The sequence below is a fragment of the Aspergillus sclerotioniger genome (assembly GCF_003184525.1).
Source record: "Aspergillus sclerotioniger CBS 115572 chromosome Unknown BO94scaffold_8, whole genome shotgun sequence".
Taxonomy (NCBI): Eukaryota; Fungi; Ascomycota; class Eurotiomycetes; order Eurotiales; family Aspergillaceae; genus Aspergillus; species Aspergillus sclerotioniger.
Genome location: NW_020290998.1, coordinates 571,441 through 585,765, shown reverse-complemented (window position 1 = coordinate 585,765; position 14,325 = coordinate 571,441). Strand labels below are relative to the sequence as shown.

The following is a 14,325-nucleotide window of genomic DNA, read 5'->3' as shown; positions in this document are numbered from 1 at the left end:
AGAGGCTTAGTGATCGAACGACAATACTAGCAACGGCGATGTCACAGTGGGGGTCGGAGGATGGGTGGTGGTATTTAACCGCACGCAGCAGCAGCCCGTTGATATATATCATGAGCCGGACTTTGATCTTCCGAGTCTGCGCTCCAGTTGTCTCTGGCGAAAATATCCGGCGAAAATGCGACCGCGACGAGATGCCTAGGTGATTAACACAAAGAGGGAAGGCAGGCTCGCAGCCAGCGGTTGGGCCGACTCGAGCCATGACATCGAACACTGCAAACACCGGGGCTTGGCGCCACCGCAATTCCCATCCACAGCCTTTCAACACCGGTGGGCTCCCACCACCACCCCGCCTGGCTGGCCAGCCGCCACGATGGTAGGTTGATTCTCTACGGAGCTAAGTGGTCGAGCTACGCACAATCATCCGGAGGCGCTGTGGGAAAAGGTTATGGGTTCTTGGGACTCTATTTCGTACAAACACCCCGAATTATAGCACTCCCCTCCCGTCACTCGGCGGTAGTATATAACATGAGACGGGATATCTTCCCCCCAGCATCGATCTACTCCTTCCATTGTGGCATAGCGGTGGTCTCCATATTTACTCGTCATCATCCTCCTCGGCCTTGTTGACATACTGGTGCTTGATGTCCTTCCATTGGCGCTACAGGAACCTGTCAGCATTGCTCGTGGGGAAAGATCTGGGCTTGGAAACATACACCACGGTTGAAGGAATCCCAGATCTTGTTGGAAGCAGTGTCGAAGGACCTATTCCGAAAGAAAAAAAAAATGTTATTTAGCGATTGTCTCCGAAGCATCCCGATAGCAGAAACGTACAGCTCGAATGCGAAAGCACCGGCGAAGATGGAAGTCAGGTAGACAGCATTGCGGCGGAAGAGGCCCCTATAGATCGATTAAGCACCTGTCGTTAGCAAGTCCATTCTGTAGCCGGGCTCGGTCCCGGATTGAAGATCCGGAGGAAAGGGAGACGTGCTGGTAGATAGCGGAAGCGATCTGGACGGGGAGCACCCTGGAGTTAGCCATTGAACGGTCACGCATCACAGCCCAGTAAATCACTTACGGCGCCGGCCATTGTGACGGTTGTGGATCGAAAGATAGAAGGGAGGGAGCGAGGCAAGACAGCTAGGCAAAGGGGATGGCGAGGTGAGGTTGAAGATTCCAACCGGGTGCGAGTTCGGTTTGGCGGCCGCGAAAAGCAACAGCGGGAATCACCGGGCCGCTGATTGGCCAGTCGGAACACCACTGGCGCAGAGCCTCCCGACGGCCGCCCCGGGCTTCATTCACCCTCACACCCACTCTCGTCCTTTTTTCGAGCCGCCAAACGCCTCCTACAACTCGCCCCGGATTCAGTTCCAGCGAACCCACGTTACAATATCTGGAGAGGGGAAAACGCCTCTTACTACGGAGCTACCTGTTGATCATTCCAAGCACGCTGACTTGTCGTCCGACGGGCTCAACAGTTCACTTAAAGAATGGCCTCCAACCAGCCTAATTCGGTCACCCAGTCCGGGATTGCCACGAACGAATCCACCGGAGAACGCTACATCCCCTCGTCTCTTCGCGCGGATGGCTCCAAGCGTCGTGAGATCCGTGTTCGACCGGGATACCGCCCCCCTGAGGATGTGGAACTGTACAAGAACCGAGCGGCAGAGGCGTGGAAGAACCGCGGCAAAGGCGGGGTAATCGGCGCTGACGGTTTGAAGGATGAAGAAGACGCGTCGGCCAACAAGGCTGGCAGTGCGACCAGCAACAAGAATGCGAAGCGCCGGGAAGCGAAAAGAAAAGCCAAGGCGACACAGGAATCTGCTACCAATGGCAAGGACGTGACTCAGATCCACAACTGGCGCGCCGCTGCACCTGATGAGGGCAAGAAGCAGTCCAACGGGACCAAGAATACCGCAGCGCAGGCTGAGGAGGCGGTTGATCCTGAAGCGGAGAAAGAGAAAAAGGCCCGCAGCCTCAAGAAGAAACTGAGACAAGCTCGCGATCTACGTGACAAGAAGAACCAGGGAGAGGCACTGCTACCAGAGCAGTTGGAGAAGGTGATCAAGATTCAGGAACTAGTCCGCCAGCTCGATGTTCTCGGGTTCGACGCAAATGGCGACAAGAAGGAAGCCTCTGAAGAGAAGGAATAGACAAATTCAAAGAAGCTGAGAAGTCAACATACTTCTTTGGTGTTCGAGCTCGCTGGCCGGCTTTCTGACGGCGCCCCCCAACGGCCAGCATGGTCACTTGCATCGACAACCGAAGGTATCACTGCCCGGGTCCATTGTGACTTGTTTGCTGAAGCATACCAATCCAGATGACAGATGCAAGGGCCCATGGATCAAACCTTTTGGGATCCGCTCATCTTGCTCGGCAATAAAAGCCAAAATATGTCAAGAGATTCACTGCGTCTCTGAGTCTCGCAGAAATCTCGCCACGGTAATTCGTAAAGCCCTTGTGCGGGCATAGATCATCCGTGGTCGTTGACAGAACATGGCAAACCAAGGAGGGAAGATACAAGTGGCGATCTTGAATCATCTTTGTTTCATATTTAGCTCTTCGTAGCGACTGGGCAACAAATGCATGTATTCCTGTGAAGCTTTTGTTTAATTCCTCTGTACATCGGATGCTCGCATCTTGCCCTGTATCTTACAAGAAAATCACTGTCGGGGTGATAGGTCCTAAAAATGCTTGCGCTCGTCAGGGGAAACCCCGTCAAACCGAATTGGAGAGGTGACTATGCCACCTTCCAACTCCCAGTGGTGGTAGTCGTATTTCGTCCAAGGACGAGGCCCTTTTCCACGGCCCAGCTTCTTGGATCCGACGCCATACGACGAAGCCAGGTAGGCCTGTCGGATACAGTCTACTACACCGATTCCCAGAGTGCCGTACCATGAGCCAGCCAAGGTCAGCCGCTTATCAAAGTCACGCCGAACTGACTGGGAGAGTCTATCTATGCGGGACAAGTGGCCAACTGTATACTGGGGGATAGCATCGCGCAGCAGCCGAGAGCGCGCCACGGCGGGCGTAGCTGTGATCCCCAGGTGCCTATGGAGCAAAGTCTGAGCCATCTGTATAGCTGTATCAGGATCAGGGTAATCGGCTTCAGTCCAGCCGTCCCACAAGTAGCCACCCATCATGACTGTGAGCTTGGTTCCTGGTGCAGTGTCCTGTCCCACACTAGCTTGATCCGCGAAGATCACTCCCAGAGCCCTTTCGGGGTTCTGTTCAAAGGGAACCGAGTTGGGAAGAAGATATCCAAATCCCTCGACCGGTACCAGGTTTTCTTCGGTGTAAAACAGATTGACGACCATGATTGTCACGGAGTCCTTGTGTTCTGTCAGATTTTGAATTGTATCGGAAGGTATGCTCTGCCCCGCCTTCGTGTTCCTGAGCTGTTGACAGAGATTCCAAGGTGAGTGAGTGGCAATTACACGGTTGTGAGTTTTAGCATCTGCCCTCCCGAAGCCGATCTAACGCCATGTTAATGTTCAATTCTTCTTCAGCACTGGAGCGGTTATTCGTATGCACACTCACGGTCAGGTCCCGAGTCTTTGAGTCCTGGCTAATTGCCGTAACTTCCTTACCGGATACAATCTCAACCTTGCCGGACTCTCTCAACCGGGTGGCCAAGGTGTCGGTTATCTGCCCCAAACCGTCCTGCATTGTGACTACACTGGAAGTGGAACCTAAGGTTTTGAGGACTTTAAAAGTTGACGTAGTCCTGCCTTGCTCCAGATCAACCGATTCAATGGCCAAAAAGTCGTCCATCGCCATAGTTTTGTCGTATGCCTGGGAATCTGCAAACATCCCAACGACTATTGAGTCGTGTTCCTTCTCAAGCAACCGCACTTTACCGAGGACGGTCTCTGCGCTCAGGCGATATATGTCGCCCCCGAAAATGCCAGCAAAGACCGCTGAAACAACATTGTCCACCACCTTAGATGAAAGCCGACGCGATAAGAAATCCGCGATCGACTCGTCTCGCAAGTAGCCCTCGGGTTCTAGTCGGAATTTGGTGCCCTCGGTCAAGAGGCTCCACGCAATGTCCCGCAACATAGGTTCTTGGAGCATTCTGATAAAAGTATGGATGATTCCATCTTTTCGGACCGATGGCAAACGGACGAGACGATCGGGGTAGTAGATATAACGATTGGTAGATGCGGGATGGTCCTTTGGGATCGATCTAACCTCCCCCAATAGGTCCAGCTGCCCAAGCTGCAGCGAGCCACGGGTTGGTTAGTCATAGCTTCTCACATCTGCTCATATGGATACATTGCGTCGTCTTACTAGGTCCATCATGGGGAGGGATGCGGGAGCCGCGGGCCTCAAGGTCCGCGGACCATATTCAAAAACAACATGGCCCCCACCGGGGACAGGAATCTTCTCGGACGAGATCCAGCCTCCCAGGTGGGAAGACTTCTCATAGAGGGTCACTTTGGAGCAGGAAGGGTCCCGCGATAGCTGGTATGCCGCCGTGAGGCCCGTGATGCCGGCACCGATGACGGCGGCATCAAACGGTTTGGTATGCAGAGCGTGCCTTTGGACAATGCGGGCGAAGGCCAATGGCGCTTGTGCCTGTCGGAGTACACGGCTGGAAGCACCTGGTAGCCGCATCTCAACGGTTCAAGGATGACTGGTATCGGCAGTCAACTCAGCAGGAGAGCGGAAGACGAAGCTCGGGAGCGGAATAATGGTCGCTGCCAGAAACTCCGGAGCTAAGATCTCCCGCCGGATACGGTATGGAACCATCCCATCAATACAGGACCATGTGATCACATGGTTCTCTGTGCGACTACTACCTACATTAGTACATAGTAACTACTGGATCAAGATCATGCAGAACAACAAGCAGGCTTATGATATCCAGACTCTATTTACAAACAACCATGAATTCTTTCTGTCATTCCCATGAGCAATAAAAGTTATTAGATCGCAACTAAACGCCCTCCCAAGCAAGCAAGCAACCATCATCCGCATGCGCGCGCACACCAAATAATACAAGAGATCTCTCCGGCCTCATAAGGGAATTGTAGAATGTGGATATCGTCAAAGAAACAAGGGAAGGGAAGTCCCTCGCAGGAGACTATGTCACGATCTCATGGCTCTGAGAACCATCCCCAGCCGTGTCCGGCTTAATCAACTCCTCCGTTTCGTCGTCCCCCTCAGCCACAAACTTCCTTTCGCTCACATGGCTGCCCTCTTGTGAATTGGCCGTCCACACCTTGTCGGAGAAGGCGCCCTTTTGGCCCTCGGCATGCTTGTACGGACAGTTCGGGTTGAGACAAGGATTGAACCTGCAAGCGGTTTGGACATGGGTGAACTTGCAACCCTCAGTGGTGCAGTCAGCCCCATTCCGACAGAGAGGCATGCTGGGGTGTTTGAAGTGGCAATGAGGGTTGGCGCAGTTGGGGAAGAATTTGCAGAGCTCCTCTGCTTGGTGTGCGGTTTTGACGGCAGGGGAAGGATGGCGTCCAGTACACTTCCGGTTCTTACAAGCCGCCCCATATGTGCATGGGTCTGAAACATCAACCGGGGCACCTTCAGGGGCGGCCGGTGACTGGTGAGCAAAGGGACAGTCCCTCCTGGTGCACCGGAGGTTGTAATGGCACACACTGTCGGTATTGCTTTCATCCTGGTTTCCTTGGTCCGGTTTCGTATCCATATCAACATCTCCAGACTGATCGTGCTGGTTATGACGCTGGCCGCGATTACCGTGATGCCGGTGGCCACGCTGGCGCTCGACGCGATCGAACAAGGAACGGCCTTGTGGCGATCCGTTCTGCTGGAAGGCTGGGTTGATCGCAGGGGGGACGAATCCAGGCATAATTTGTGCCATCATGCGTGCTTGCTCCTCGAGCAGAGACATGAGGTGCATCTGATCGGATTGGGTCATGTTCATCATATTGCCCATGCCCATTTGCCCCATTTGACGGCCACCGGGCATCCTGGCTCCTCCATTTTGGTTGAAACGTCCCTTTCCATGCTCTCGGCCGTGCGAATTGATCCGACCAGCGCCAGCTTGGCCACGGACTCTATGTAAAGCCGAGTCCCCACGGTCCATCGTCCGATTTATTTGGTTGAGCATCCGACCCCGTCCGCCGCCACGACCACTGCGCATCGCCTTCGGACCCGTCGGTCTGCATTTTTCTTCTGTCAGCTTGGATCGCCATTTCATTTGGGTAGGAGAAAGTATAACTCACATAGAGTCGCCGGGGGTTCCATCACCCATGCTCATATCGGTATCCTGCACACTACCATCGAAGCCGGTCATTTGAGTAGCGGTGGCGTCCTGATCCGCAAATGATGGAATTGCCTGCGCAGAGGCAGGCGCGTTGGGCACCGGGGCACCCCCGCCATTGATTTGGTGGTTAAGAACCTCGACCTGTTCGAACAGCCACCTGGAGAAATCGAGGGCTTGTGTGTCGCCTTCGCCGAGACCAAGGAGATCATTGGAGAGTTCGCCCGCTATTTGCTCCTGGGTCTTGCCGTTGACCAGCATCAAGATCACATACTCGGTCAGAGCTGAATCGTCGCCACCGTCGGAGCTCCAGCCCATCTCGACCAGCTTTGGTGGGATAACATGACCAAGGGCCTCCGCGAGGGGAGTCCCTGCTGCGACCATGGTGGCCATGATCAAAGTGCGCGGGCGCTGAAGGTGGATTGCAAGTGACGCAAATGGGAAAATGGGAGGCGAGGAATTGTAGGGGACGGGACTGGGGTTCGCAAATGCCGCGCCTTTGAGCCAACAAAGCCCTTTTAAGACCAGTCGCAAGACTGGAGAATCAAAATCTAATACCGGGGACAAGACCGAGGCGCGATATGCAAAATCCGAGGAATCAGAAGATGGGAGGGGGTGTTTGAGGAGAGGTCCGTCCATCGCAGGAACTTTGCTTCGCCGATGATGAAAGACCCGCGCCACGTGTATCACGTGCTAGTGTGGCGCAGCTACCAACTGGCCAGTCCGTGTATCCCACGCGATGCCATCCACATTGTGTCACCAGAGTCCCCAAATCACCATGGACAGGCCTGGTCACCACTTGGCTTCCTTTCCCGGACATGGGACAATCACATATTGTTCGGATGCATTGACACCCGGTGTGAGCCGTTTCTACATGCTGGCTCTTCGACTTCCATAACATGAGATGCTGGCCGGCCCTCGACGCTATCAGATGATAGAGCGTCGATTCGCCAATGCACCCCCTCCTCCACATCCTGGAGTACCTCGGGCTCGGCAATCACCCCACGACCAATGCTCAGGCCGGGCCAGTCATGCTCGAAATGGCAATCGAGTTGCGGGGTTTGCAGCTTGGCTGGCTGGTAGTCTCTCAGACCCTGGTCGGGGCGTCATGTTGCATGCTATGATGCTACAGACTGTCATCAGGCCTGATATTTTAATCCTACCTGTCCCCTCAGTCATCAAGGCCATGCTCACATTTATTCACTTCATCAAGAAGCCATAGTATAGACACTATGCTCGAACTTCTCGTTGCCCAGATGACCCCCGTCAAGGCATCCGTCTGCCTCGCGGGGATCTTCATCCTTGCGTGTCTCCTTCGCAAACTGCAAGTATCTCGAGAGATCTCCCGTCTGGGTGCAAGGGCGCCTCGCGTCCGATTTCGATTGCCATACGGTCTGTATATCCCCCCGACTACCCCCACAGCCCCCCATTTCATACCAATGGACTGACATTGATATATCAGCAATTGACCATATCTACAACTCTATTGTAGCAAACCGCAACTGTCAGGACTTCACCTTTTGGCAGGCTGTCATTGCAAACGCCAAAGGCGCCTCGACAATCCATCATCCCCAAACCGCCGAACTAGATGCTGGCATCTCGAACCGGACCATTATCACCACGGACCCCGACAACATCCGAGCCCTACTTACCGGCCAGTTCGCGGACTTTGGCAAAGGCGAGGATTTCCACCGCGACTGGAAAGAGTTCCTAGGCGATAGTATCTTCGTCACTGACGGCGAACTCTGGTCCACCTCGCGACACCTCATCCGGCCCATGTTCACCAGGGACCGTATTGTGGATACGGAACTCTTCGAGAAGCACATCCAGCATCTCATTCCTCTTCTCGCCGGGACCCCTGACAAAAAGGCCGTCGGCATCACGCCGTTGTTCCTGCGCTACACCCTCGACGCAGCGACAGACTACCTTCTCGGCGAGGGCACCAACAGCCTACAGAACCCGGCCACCGCGTTCGCCGAAGCCTTCAAATACGTGCAGCATCGTCAGGGCGAGATCTTCCGCTATGGGTACATCTACCCCCTCCTGCTTCTTCCCTCTTCCTGCTCACTAACCCTCCCATCCCAGGCCCTTCAACTTCTTCCTCTCCCGGACCCAATTCCGCCAAAACCTCCAAACCATGAACAACTTCATCCAACCCTACATCGACCGAGTCCTCTCCCTCCCCCCCACCAACAACAACCACCCCTCCAACTCCAACCCCAAACCCAACACCTTCCTCGACGCCCTCTCCCACTTCACCCGGGACTCTCGGGTCCTCCGCGACCAACTAATCTCCATTCTCCTCGCTGGTCGGGACACCACGGCAATCACCCTCTCCTTCTGCCTATACGAACTCTCCCGCAACCCCACCGTGGTAACTCACCTCCGCACCGAGATCTCCACCCGATTAGGCCTCGGCCCCTCCTGCCAGAAACCCACCTACACTGACCTCAAAGAAATGAAATACCTCACCGCCATCCTCAACGAAACCACCCGTCTCTACCCTGTCGTGCCCTTCAACGTCCGCTATGCCCTCACCCACACTACCCTCCCCACCGGCGGCGGCGCCACGGGTAGCGAGCCGATCGGAATCCGTCCCAACACGAGGATCGTCTACAGTACGATGCTCATGCAGCGTGACCCCGCACATTACCCGCCTCCCGGATCAAAAGGATACTTTGATCCTGGGAAATGGATCCCCGAGCGCTGGATGGGTGAGTGGACGCCGAAGCCGTGGCGCTTTTTGCCGTTTAATGGCGGGCCCAGGATTTGTTTGGGGCAGCAGTTTGCGTTGGTCGAGATGGGGTATACCCTTGTGAGGATTTTGCAGGTTTATGGGAGTTTGAGGGCTGAGGGGGAAGATGGGGTGGAGGTGGGAGGGGATCCGAGGTTGAGGTTTGAGATTACCCTCAATCCCGGGTGTGAGTTGAATTGTGTATTTGAGAAGGATGGTGGGGATGGATGGGGATGGGGATGGGGATGAGGGGTGTGAAGGAGGAGAGGGAGGGTTAGGTAGGGTTGTTGTTGTTGAGGAAGGAAGGGTATGTATATGGCGGATTGTAGCCTGGAGTTATGTGTATAGGGAGAATGTGGTGGACTTTTGATGATTTGTGTTTAGTTCGTGTTCTACGTGGCAAGAGTTCGTCTGGTATGAACAAATGACATTGCGTTACGTTCCTCATCCCTTCGCTCCGTATTTCTTCTTAGAAATCAATCAATCTGTCAACCTCGGCTCCCTCAGACCACATACACCCAACCGAACTAAGCCCTAACACTTGGAACCATTACCCCTGCCAAAACAGCCAGTAACCTTCCTGAGCTTCTTCAACCTCTGCATAATTTCCACGCGTCGAAGTTCCAAATACAGATCCTCCTCGTCTGCATCTTCGAGATCAACAAATACACCGTCAGCTGGAATTTTCAACGATACACCATCGGTATTCACTTTCACTCCAATTTCCACGACCTTGTTATCCTTGCCAACCTCACCGTTACCCGTCTGGTTAGTCTTTCCATTTGATGTTACACTCCCCACCCACCCCTTGCTCATACGAACCGCCTTTTCCCAAAGCGCAAACGACTCGGTACTCTTCTCGCGACTGATCTCCGGCAGAAAGACCGATCCACCGGCGCGGTTGATATCCCGCAACTCGGCGAAGTTGTGCCAGATCCCAACGGCTAGACCGGCGGCGATCGCGGCCCCGAGGGCGGTGGTTTCACGCATCTCAGGGCGGTAGACAGGGATGGAGATCAGATCGGCCTGGATCTATAGCGTTTCTGAAGTTGGTATGTGATATTGAAGTGGGAGGGGAGGCCGTACCTGCATAGCCAAGTCCGAATTGCTCATTCCCCCGTCAACTGCCAATTCAGACAGTGCATGACCGCTGTCTTTCTCCATGGCGTCGAGGATAGCTTTTGTCTGGAAGCAGGTTGCTTCTAGGACTGCGCGGGCAAGATGGCCTTTTTTGGTGTATTGAGTGACTCCGACTGGACATGATTAGAGTGGGAGGCGTTAGAAAAGGTTGATGGTCATACATATGGTGCCTTTGGCATCGTCGATCCAGTATGGAGCGAAAAGGCCGCTGAATGCGGTGACAAAGACACAGCCACCGTTGTCTTTCACGGTAAGGGCCAGGTCATTTACTTCCTTGGGCTCCTTGAAGAACTCAAGGTTGTTCTGGAGAAACTTGACACCCGACCCACCGACGGCAATGCTTCCTTCCAGAGCGTAAATTGGCTTTCCGCCAAAGTGATATGCTACAGTGGCGAGGAGACCGTGGTTAGAAAACACTGGCTTCTCGCCAACATTGTATAGCAGAAAACATCCGGTGCCGTAGGTATTCTTTGCCATGCCGGGAGAGAAGCCCTTTTGGCCGACGAGTGCTGCGGATTGGTCTCCGAGGCAGCCTGTAATGGGAACATCAGCAAGAGCACCGTATGCGAGGTGTCCATATGCATTCTTATCAGAGGATGGGACAATCTTGGGAAAATGTACCCCCCTAATACCGAAGAAGTCAAGGAGATAGTCATCGTATCTAAGAGTCTCCAGGTTCATGAACATTGTGCGGGAGGCGTTGGTAGGATCCGACACGTGCACATTTCCTTTGCTTCCGCCATTCAGACAATACACTAGCCATGTGTCAATGGTCCCAAAGGCTAGCATGCCCCTTTCATATACTTCTTTGATGGCGGGTTGTTTTCAAGCATCCAGAGGAGCTTCGAGCAAGAGGAGTATGTTGAGAGTGGAAGGCCGCAGATCTGCTGCAGCTTCGAGGCCCCGGGTTTCTTTTTCAGCCTGTCGACGATCTCCTGGGATCGAGTATCGGTCCACACGATGGCATTTCTCAGTGGCTGTCCGGTCACAATGTCCCAAACCACCGTGGTTTCTCTCTGGTTTGTAATTCCGACTGCCTCGATGCAAGACCGGTGGTAGCCTTGGGCTTCGAACTTTCTGACCGCTCCATCGATGCATGTTTCAACGGAAGCTACGATCTCCAGTGGATCGTGTTCATGCCATCTGCCAGTGCGTGAGCTGTGAGCAAAGCAATAATATATGGTTAACCTTACCCTGCATGAGGGAAGATCTGTTCGAACTCAACCTGATGAGATGCAAGACAGCTTCCATCTCGATCAAAGATGAGAAACCTGGTACTTGTCGTACCCTGATCGATAGATCCGACATATCTTTGAGGAAGATCCATAGCAGTATGTGTCTTGCCAGTGAGACTTACAGCCCGAGGGGAAAGAGAGGTGCAGACTCGACGTGGGATGAAGTGAGAAAAGGACCTGAAGAGGGGATACCAGCCGGGAGTCAGTTTGTCTCAGGCATTCACTATCTTTCTTCACTCTGAGGAATCCGACATGTTGTGTGACAGCATCCCTTTGACAGAGTGGGGTTTGGCTGACCAGGAATAAACAACGTTACTCCCCCGACTACAGACATAAGCACGCATCTCTGAGCAGCATTCCAGACCCTCCGTCAGCCCGAGTCCCTCATGGCTGACGGCCTCTGCCGAATACGAGCAGTTTCGATCGCAGCTGACCACAGCCACTGACGTGCGTCGGCAACAGCCACAAGACGTCTTATCTTTCTTTTAACTCGGCGCGGCTGGTCTGTCACTTGCACTCGCCGCTGACTGAGAAATCGAGGAGGTGAATGAAGAATGTGCGGGGGAGAGCTGCGAGCGCCATCCGGGTGAGGCTTGCCGGTCCGACCAGGAACCACGGCTTCACCAGCATCGGTCCCAGGGTCCTCTCTCAGCTCTCCGGATTCTTTCGACGCAGACGGCCATGGCCACTGGTAGAGCCGCAAAAGTGATGCCATATCAAGGAGTGGACGATTGTGTTGGGCTCCCTGGCAATGCGAGCCAGAATCATTAGCCCTGCTGGCATTGGACTGTCAGGTGCTTACCTGTCCAACATCAAGCCTACTTCCATCGTCTTTCGATACTACCACACAGGCCCAGACGTGACACGGCTGCGAAAGATGCTGAAGAATGCACTCCTATTTGGTGGATGCTATACCTATCGGATTCGAGGATTCTATCTTGTAGTCTCGGAGCAGCAAGTCCTTTATATCCTGTCCTCTCACGCTTGCAAGACCAAGTAGCCAAGACGTCCATGTTAGACGAGATCCTCCTGTGCTCCTTGGGATTCTATGTACACTACCGACATCCCCTCAGTATGGAAGACTAGTATACTCCGGACCTTCGGATATCACTGCAGTATTGCTTCTTCCACCACCTTCCATCAGCTGAATCCGATCCCCATTTCACCTATGTGAGTGAACAAGTGCCATTGTTCATTCATTCCCTGTTCCCTGAGTAGTGAACCAGAAAGACAATGCCCTATTGACCAGACATTCCCCAGCCAACAGAGTAATAGGCCGTGATATCATTTAGTATGAGTGTAACCCCATATTTATAACACATCCGGCCGCGTCATGTTGCACCGGGCCATGCATTGCATATCGTTTCATCGGTTCATTCTACCTATCTATATCCAGAATCAGCCCCTTGACAACAAACTCCAACCTCCAATTTCCAACCCCAAGCTCATCCTCTCCAAGCCCCCCATCCAGCACACCATGGCCACTCTCAGCACTCCCACCACCTCCGCTTCCCTCGACCAAGACACCCCAACCCTAACCAACGACAAAAACCACATCACCACCACAACCACCACCACTTTATCTCCATCCACTGCCCATCCCCTCTCACCCACCCAACCCACCACCCTCCAATGGCTCAAATCCCGCCCCTACATCCGCGCCGCCATCTCCGAATTCCTCGGAACCATGATCCTCCTCCTCTTCGGCGACGGCGTCGTAGCCCAAGTCCTCCTCAGCCACGGCGAAAAAGGCAACTACCAATCCATCTCCTGGGGCTGGGCGTATGTCCTCACCTCCTCTTCCCTCTCCTCCTCTTCCCTGCCTCCAAACCCACCCAACTAACCCATCTCCCATTCCCCCCTCAAAAGCCTCGGCGTCATGCTAGCAATCTACACCTCCACCCCCTCCGGCTCGCACCTCAACCCCGCCGTAACCTTCACCTCCTGCCTCCTCCGTCACTTCCCCTGGTCCTACCTCCCCCTATATACCCTCTCCCAGATCCTTGGCGCCATGGCCGGTTCCGCTATCGTCTACCTAAACTACAACTCCGCAATCACTCTCTATGAAGGCGGTCCGCACCTCCGCACCGTCCCCAACACCACCCCAGAAACAACAACAGCAACAGCCGGCATCTTCGCCACCTACCCAGTCCCCTTCCTAAGCAAAGCCAGTCAATTCCTCTCTGAATTCCTCGCTAGCGCTATACTAATGTTCCTGATCTTCGCTCTAAAAGATGAACACAATCTCGGGGGCGATTCAGAAACAGGAAAGAAACTCTTCCCGTTGGCCATGTTCTTTGTGGTTTTTGGTATCGGGGCTTGTTTTGGTTGGGAGACCGGGTATGCTATTAACCTGGCGAGGGATTTTGGGCCCAGGTTGGTGAGTTTTTGGTTGGGGTATGGAGGGGAGGTGTGGAGGGCGGGGGTGGGTATTTTTGGGTATGTATATGGATTTGGTTTTTTTCTTTTTGGGGGGTGGTGATGGTGGTAGTGCTGAGAGATATTAGATATATTTATGGATCGATGGTTGGATGGATGCTAACTTGTTCTAGGTTCCTATGGTGGCACCGTTTGTTGGATGTACCCTTGGTGGGTGGCTGTATGATGCCTTCATCTATATTGGGGATGATAGTGTCGTGAATACTCCCTATATGGGTCTGGGTTGGTTGGTCAAGCCTCTCCGGCAGAAGCAGGGAGCCTCGCAGACCCACAGTCCGGCATAGGAAGGGTCAGATGGATGACTGGCTGATAAGTGCCTGGCACATCTGGGGTCGAGAATGACTTGCTCATAATGCACTTGCTAGGAACACTGGGCCAAAATGGCACATTAATCTACTATCACTAGAGCTTTCTTACAGCACTATGCGTCCTAGTAGACCTGGTTGAATCACGATAATATCAGTCACTGTCTCATATTGGAACCTATTCCCCTTGAATTGTTCCACTAACCTAAGAGGTATCTCTTTTGGTCTAGT

At 53.7% G+C, this 14,325-nt stretch overlaps 7 protein-coding genes across 7 annotated transcripts; 3 read left to right on the top strand and 4 right to left on the bottom strand.

The window, feature by feature from the left end:
* Positions 1–560: 560 nt before the first annotated feature.
* Positions 561–1,326, bottom strand: BO94DRAFT_533274 (cytochrome b-c1 complex subunit 9). Its single transcript, XM_025611301.1, has 5 exons — positions 1,076–1,326; positions 989–1,008; positions 832–897; positions 714–762; positions 561–658 (listed from the first exon to the last, which is right to left on the bottom strand). Exons 1-5 carry the CDS (start codon positions 1,085–1,087, stop codon positions 596–598), a joined length of 210 nt encoding a protein of 69 aa, XP_025469551.1. The 5' UTR covers positions 1,088–1,326; the 3' UTR covers positions 561–595.
* Positions 1,327–1,487: 161 nt separating this feature from the next.
* Positions 1,488–2,150, top strand: BO94DRAFT_461964 (putative RNA binding protein Pym; the record flags this gene model as incomplete). The annotated part of the gene is made up of 1 exon (XM_025607955.1): positions 1,488–2,150. One exon carries the CDS (start codon positions 1,488–1,490, stop codon positions 2,148–2,150), a length of 663 nt encoding a protein of 220 aa, XP_025469550.1.
* Positions 2,151–2,509: 359 nt separating this feature from the next.
* On the bottom strand, positions 2,510–4,790 carry hem14 (oxygen-dependent protoporphyrinogen oxidase). Its single transcript, XM_025607261.1, has 3 exons — positions 4,276–4,790; positions 3,538–4,218; positions 2,510–3,473 (listed from the first exon to the last, which is right to left on the bottom strand). The coding sequence occupies exons 1-3, from the start codon at positions 4,615–4,617 to the stop codon at positions 2,682–2,684; spliced, it is 1,815 nt and encodes a 604-aa protein (XP_025469549.1). The 5' UTR covers positions 4,618–4,790; the 3' UTR covers positions 2,510–2,681.
* A 61-nt stretch (positions 4,791–4,851) lies between these two features.
* BO94DRAFT_564541 (mRNA-binding protein NAB2) lies at positions 4,852–6,866 on the bottom strand. The gene is made up of 2 exons (XM_025614431.1): positions 6,204–6,866; positions 4,852–6,140 (listed from the first exon to the last, which is right to left on the bottom strand). Exons 1-2 carry the CDS (start codon positions 6,632–6,634, stop codon positions 5,087–5,089), a joined length of 1,485 nt encoding a protein of 494 aa, XP_025469548.1. The 5' UTR covers positions 6,635–6,866; the 3' UTR covers positions 4,852–5,086.
* A 607-nt stretch (positions 6,867–7,473) lies between these two features.
* Positions 7,474–9,224, top strand: BO94DRAFT_554997 (cytochrome P450; the record flags this gene model as incomplete). The annotated part of the gene is made up of 3 exons (XM_025613759.1): positions 7,474–7,633; positions 7,704–8,268; positions 8,327–9,224. The coding sequence occupies 3 exons, from the start codon at positions 7,474–7,476 to the stop codon at positions 9,222–9,224; spliced, it is 1,623 nt and encodes a 540-aa protein (XP_025469547.1).
* A 252-nt stretch (positions 9,225–9,476) lies between these two features.
* BO94DRAFT_622617 (glycerol kinase) lies at positions 9,477–11,442 on the bottom strand (the record flags this gene model as incomplete). Its single annotated transcript, XM_025617091.1, has 5 exons — positions 9,477–10,007; positions 10,062–10,228; positions 10,277–10,848; positions 10,920–11,258; positions 11,309–11,442. The coding sequence occupies 5 exons, from the start codon at positions 11,440–11,442 to the stop codon at positions 9,510–9,512; spliced, it is 1,710 nt and encodes a 569-aa protein (XP_025469546.1). The 3' UTR covers positions 9,477–9,509.
* A 1,385-nt stretch (positions 11,443–12,827) lies between these two features.
* BO94DRAFT_461482 (MIP/aquaporin family protein) lies at positions 12,828–14,073 on the top strand (the record flags this gene model as incomplete). Its single annotated transcript, XM_025607928.1, has 3 exons — positions 12,828–13,132; positions 13,220–13,793; positions 13,903–14,073. The coding sequence occupies 3 exons, from the start codon at positions 12,828–12,830 to the stop codon at positions 14,071–14,073; spliced, it is 1,050 nt and encodes a 349-aa protein (XP_025469545.1).
* Positions 14,074–14,325: the final 252 nt, after the last annotated feature.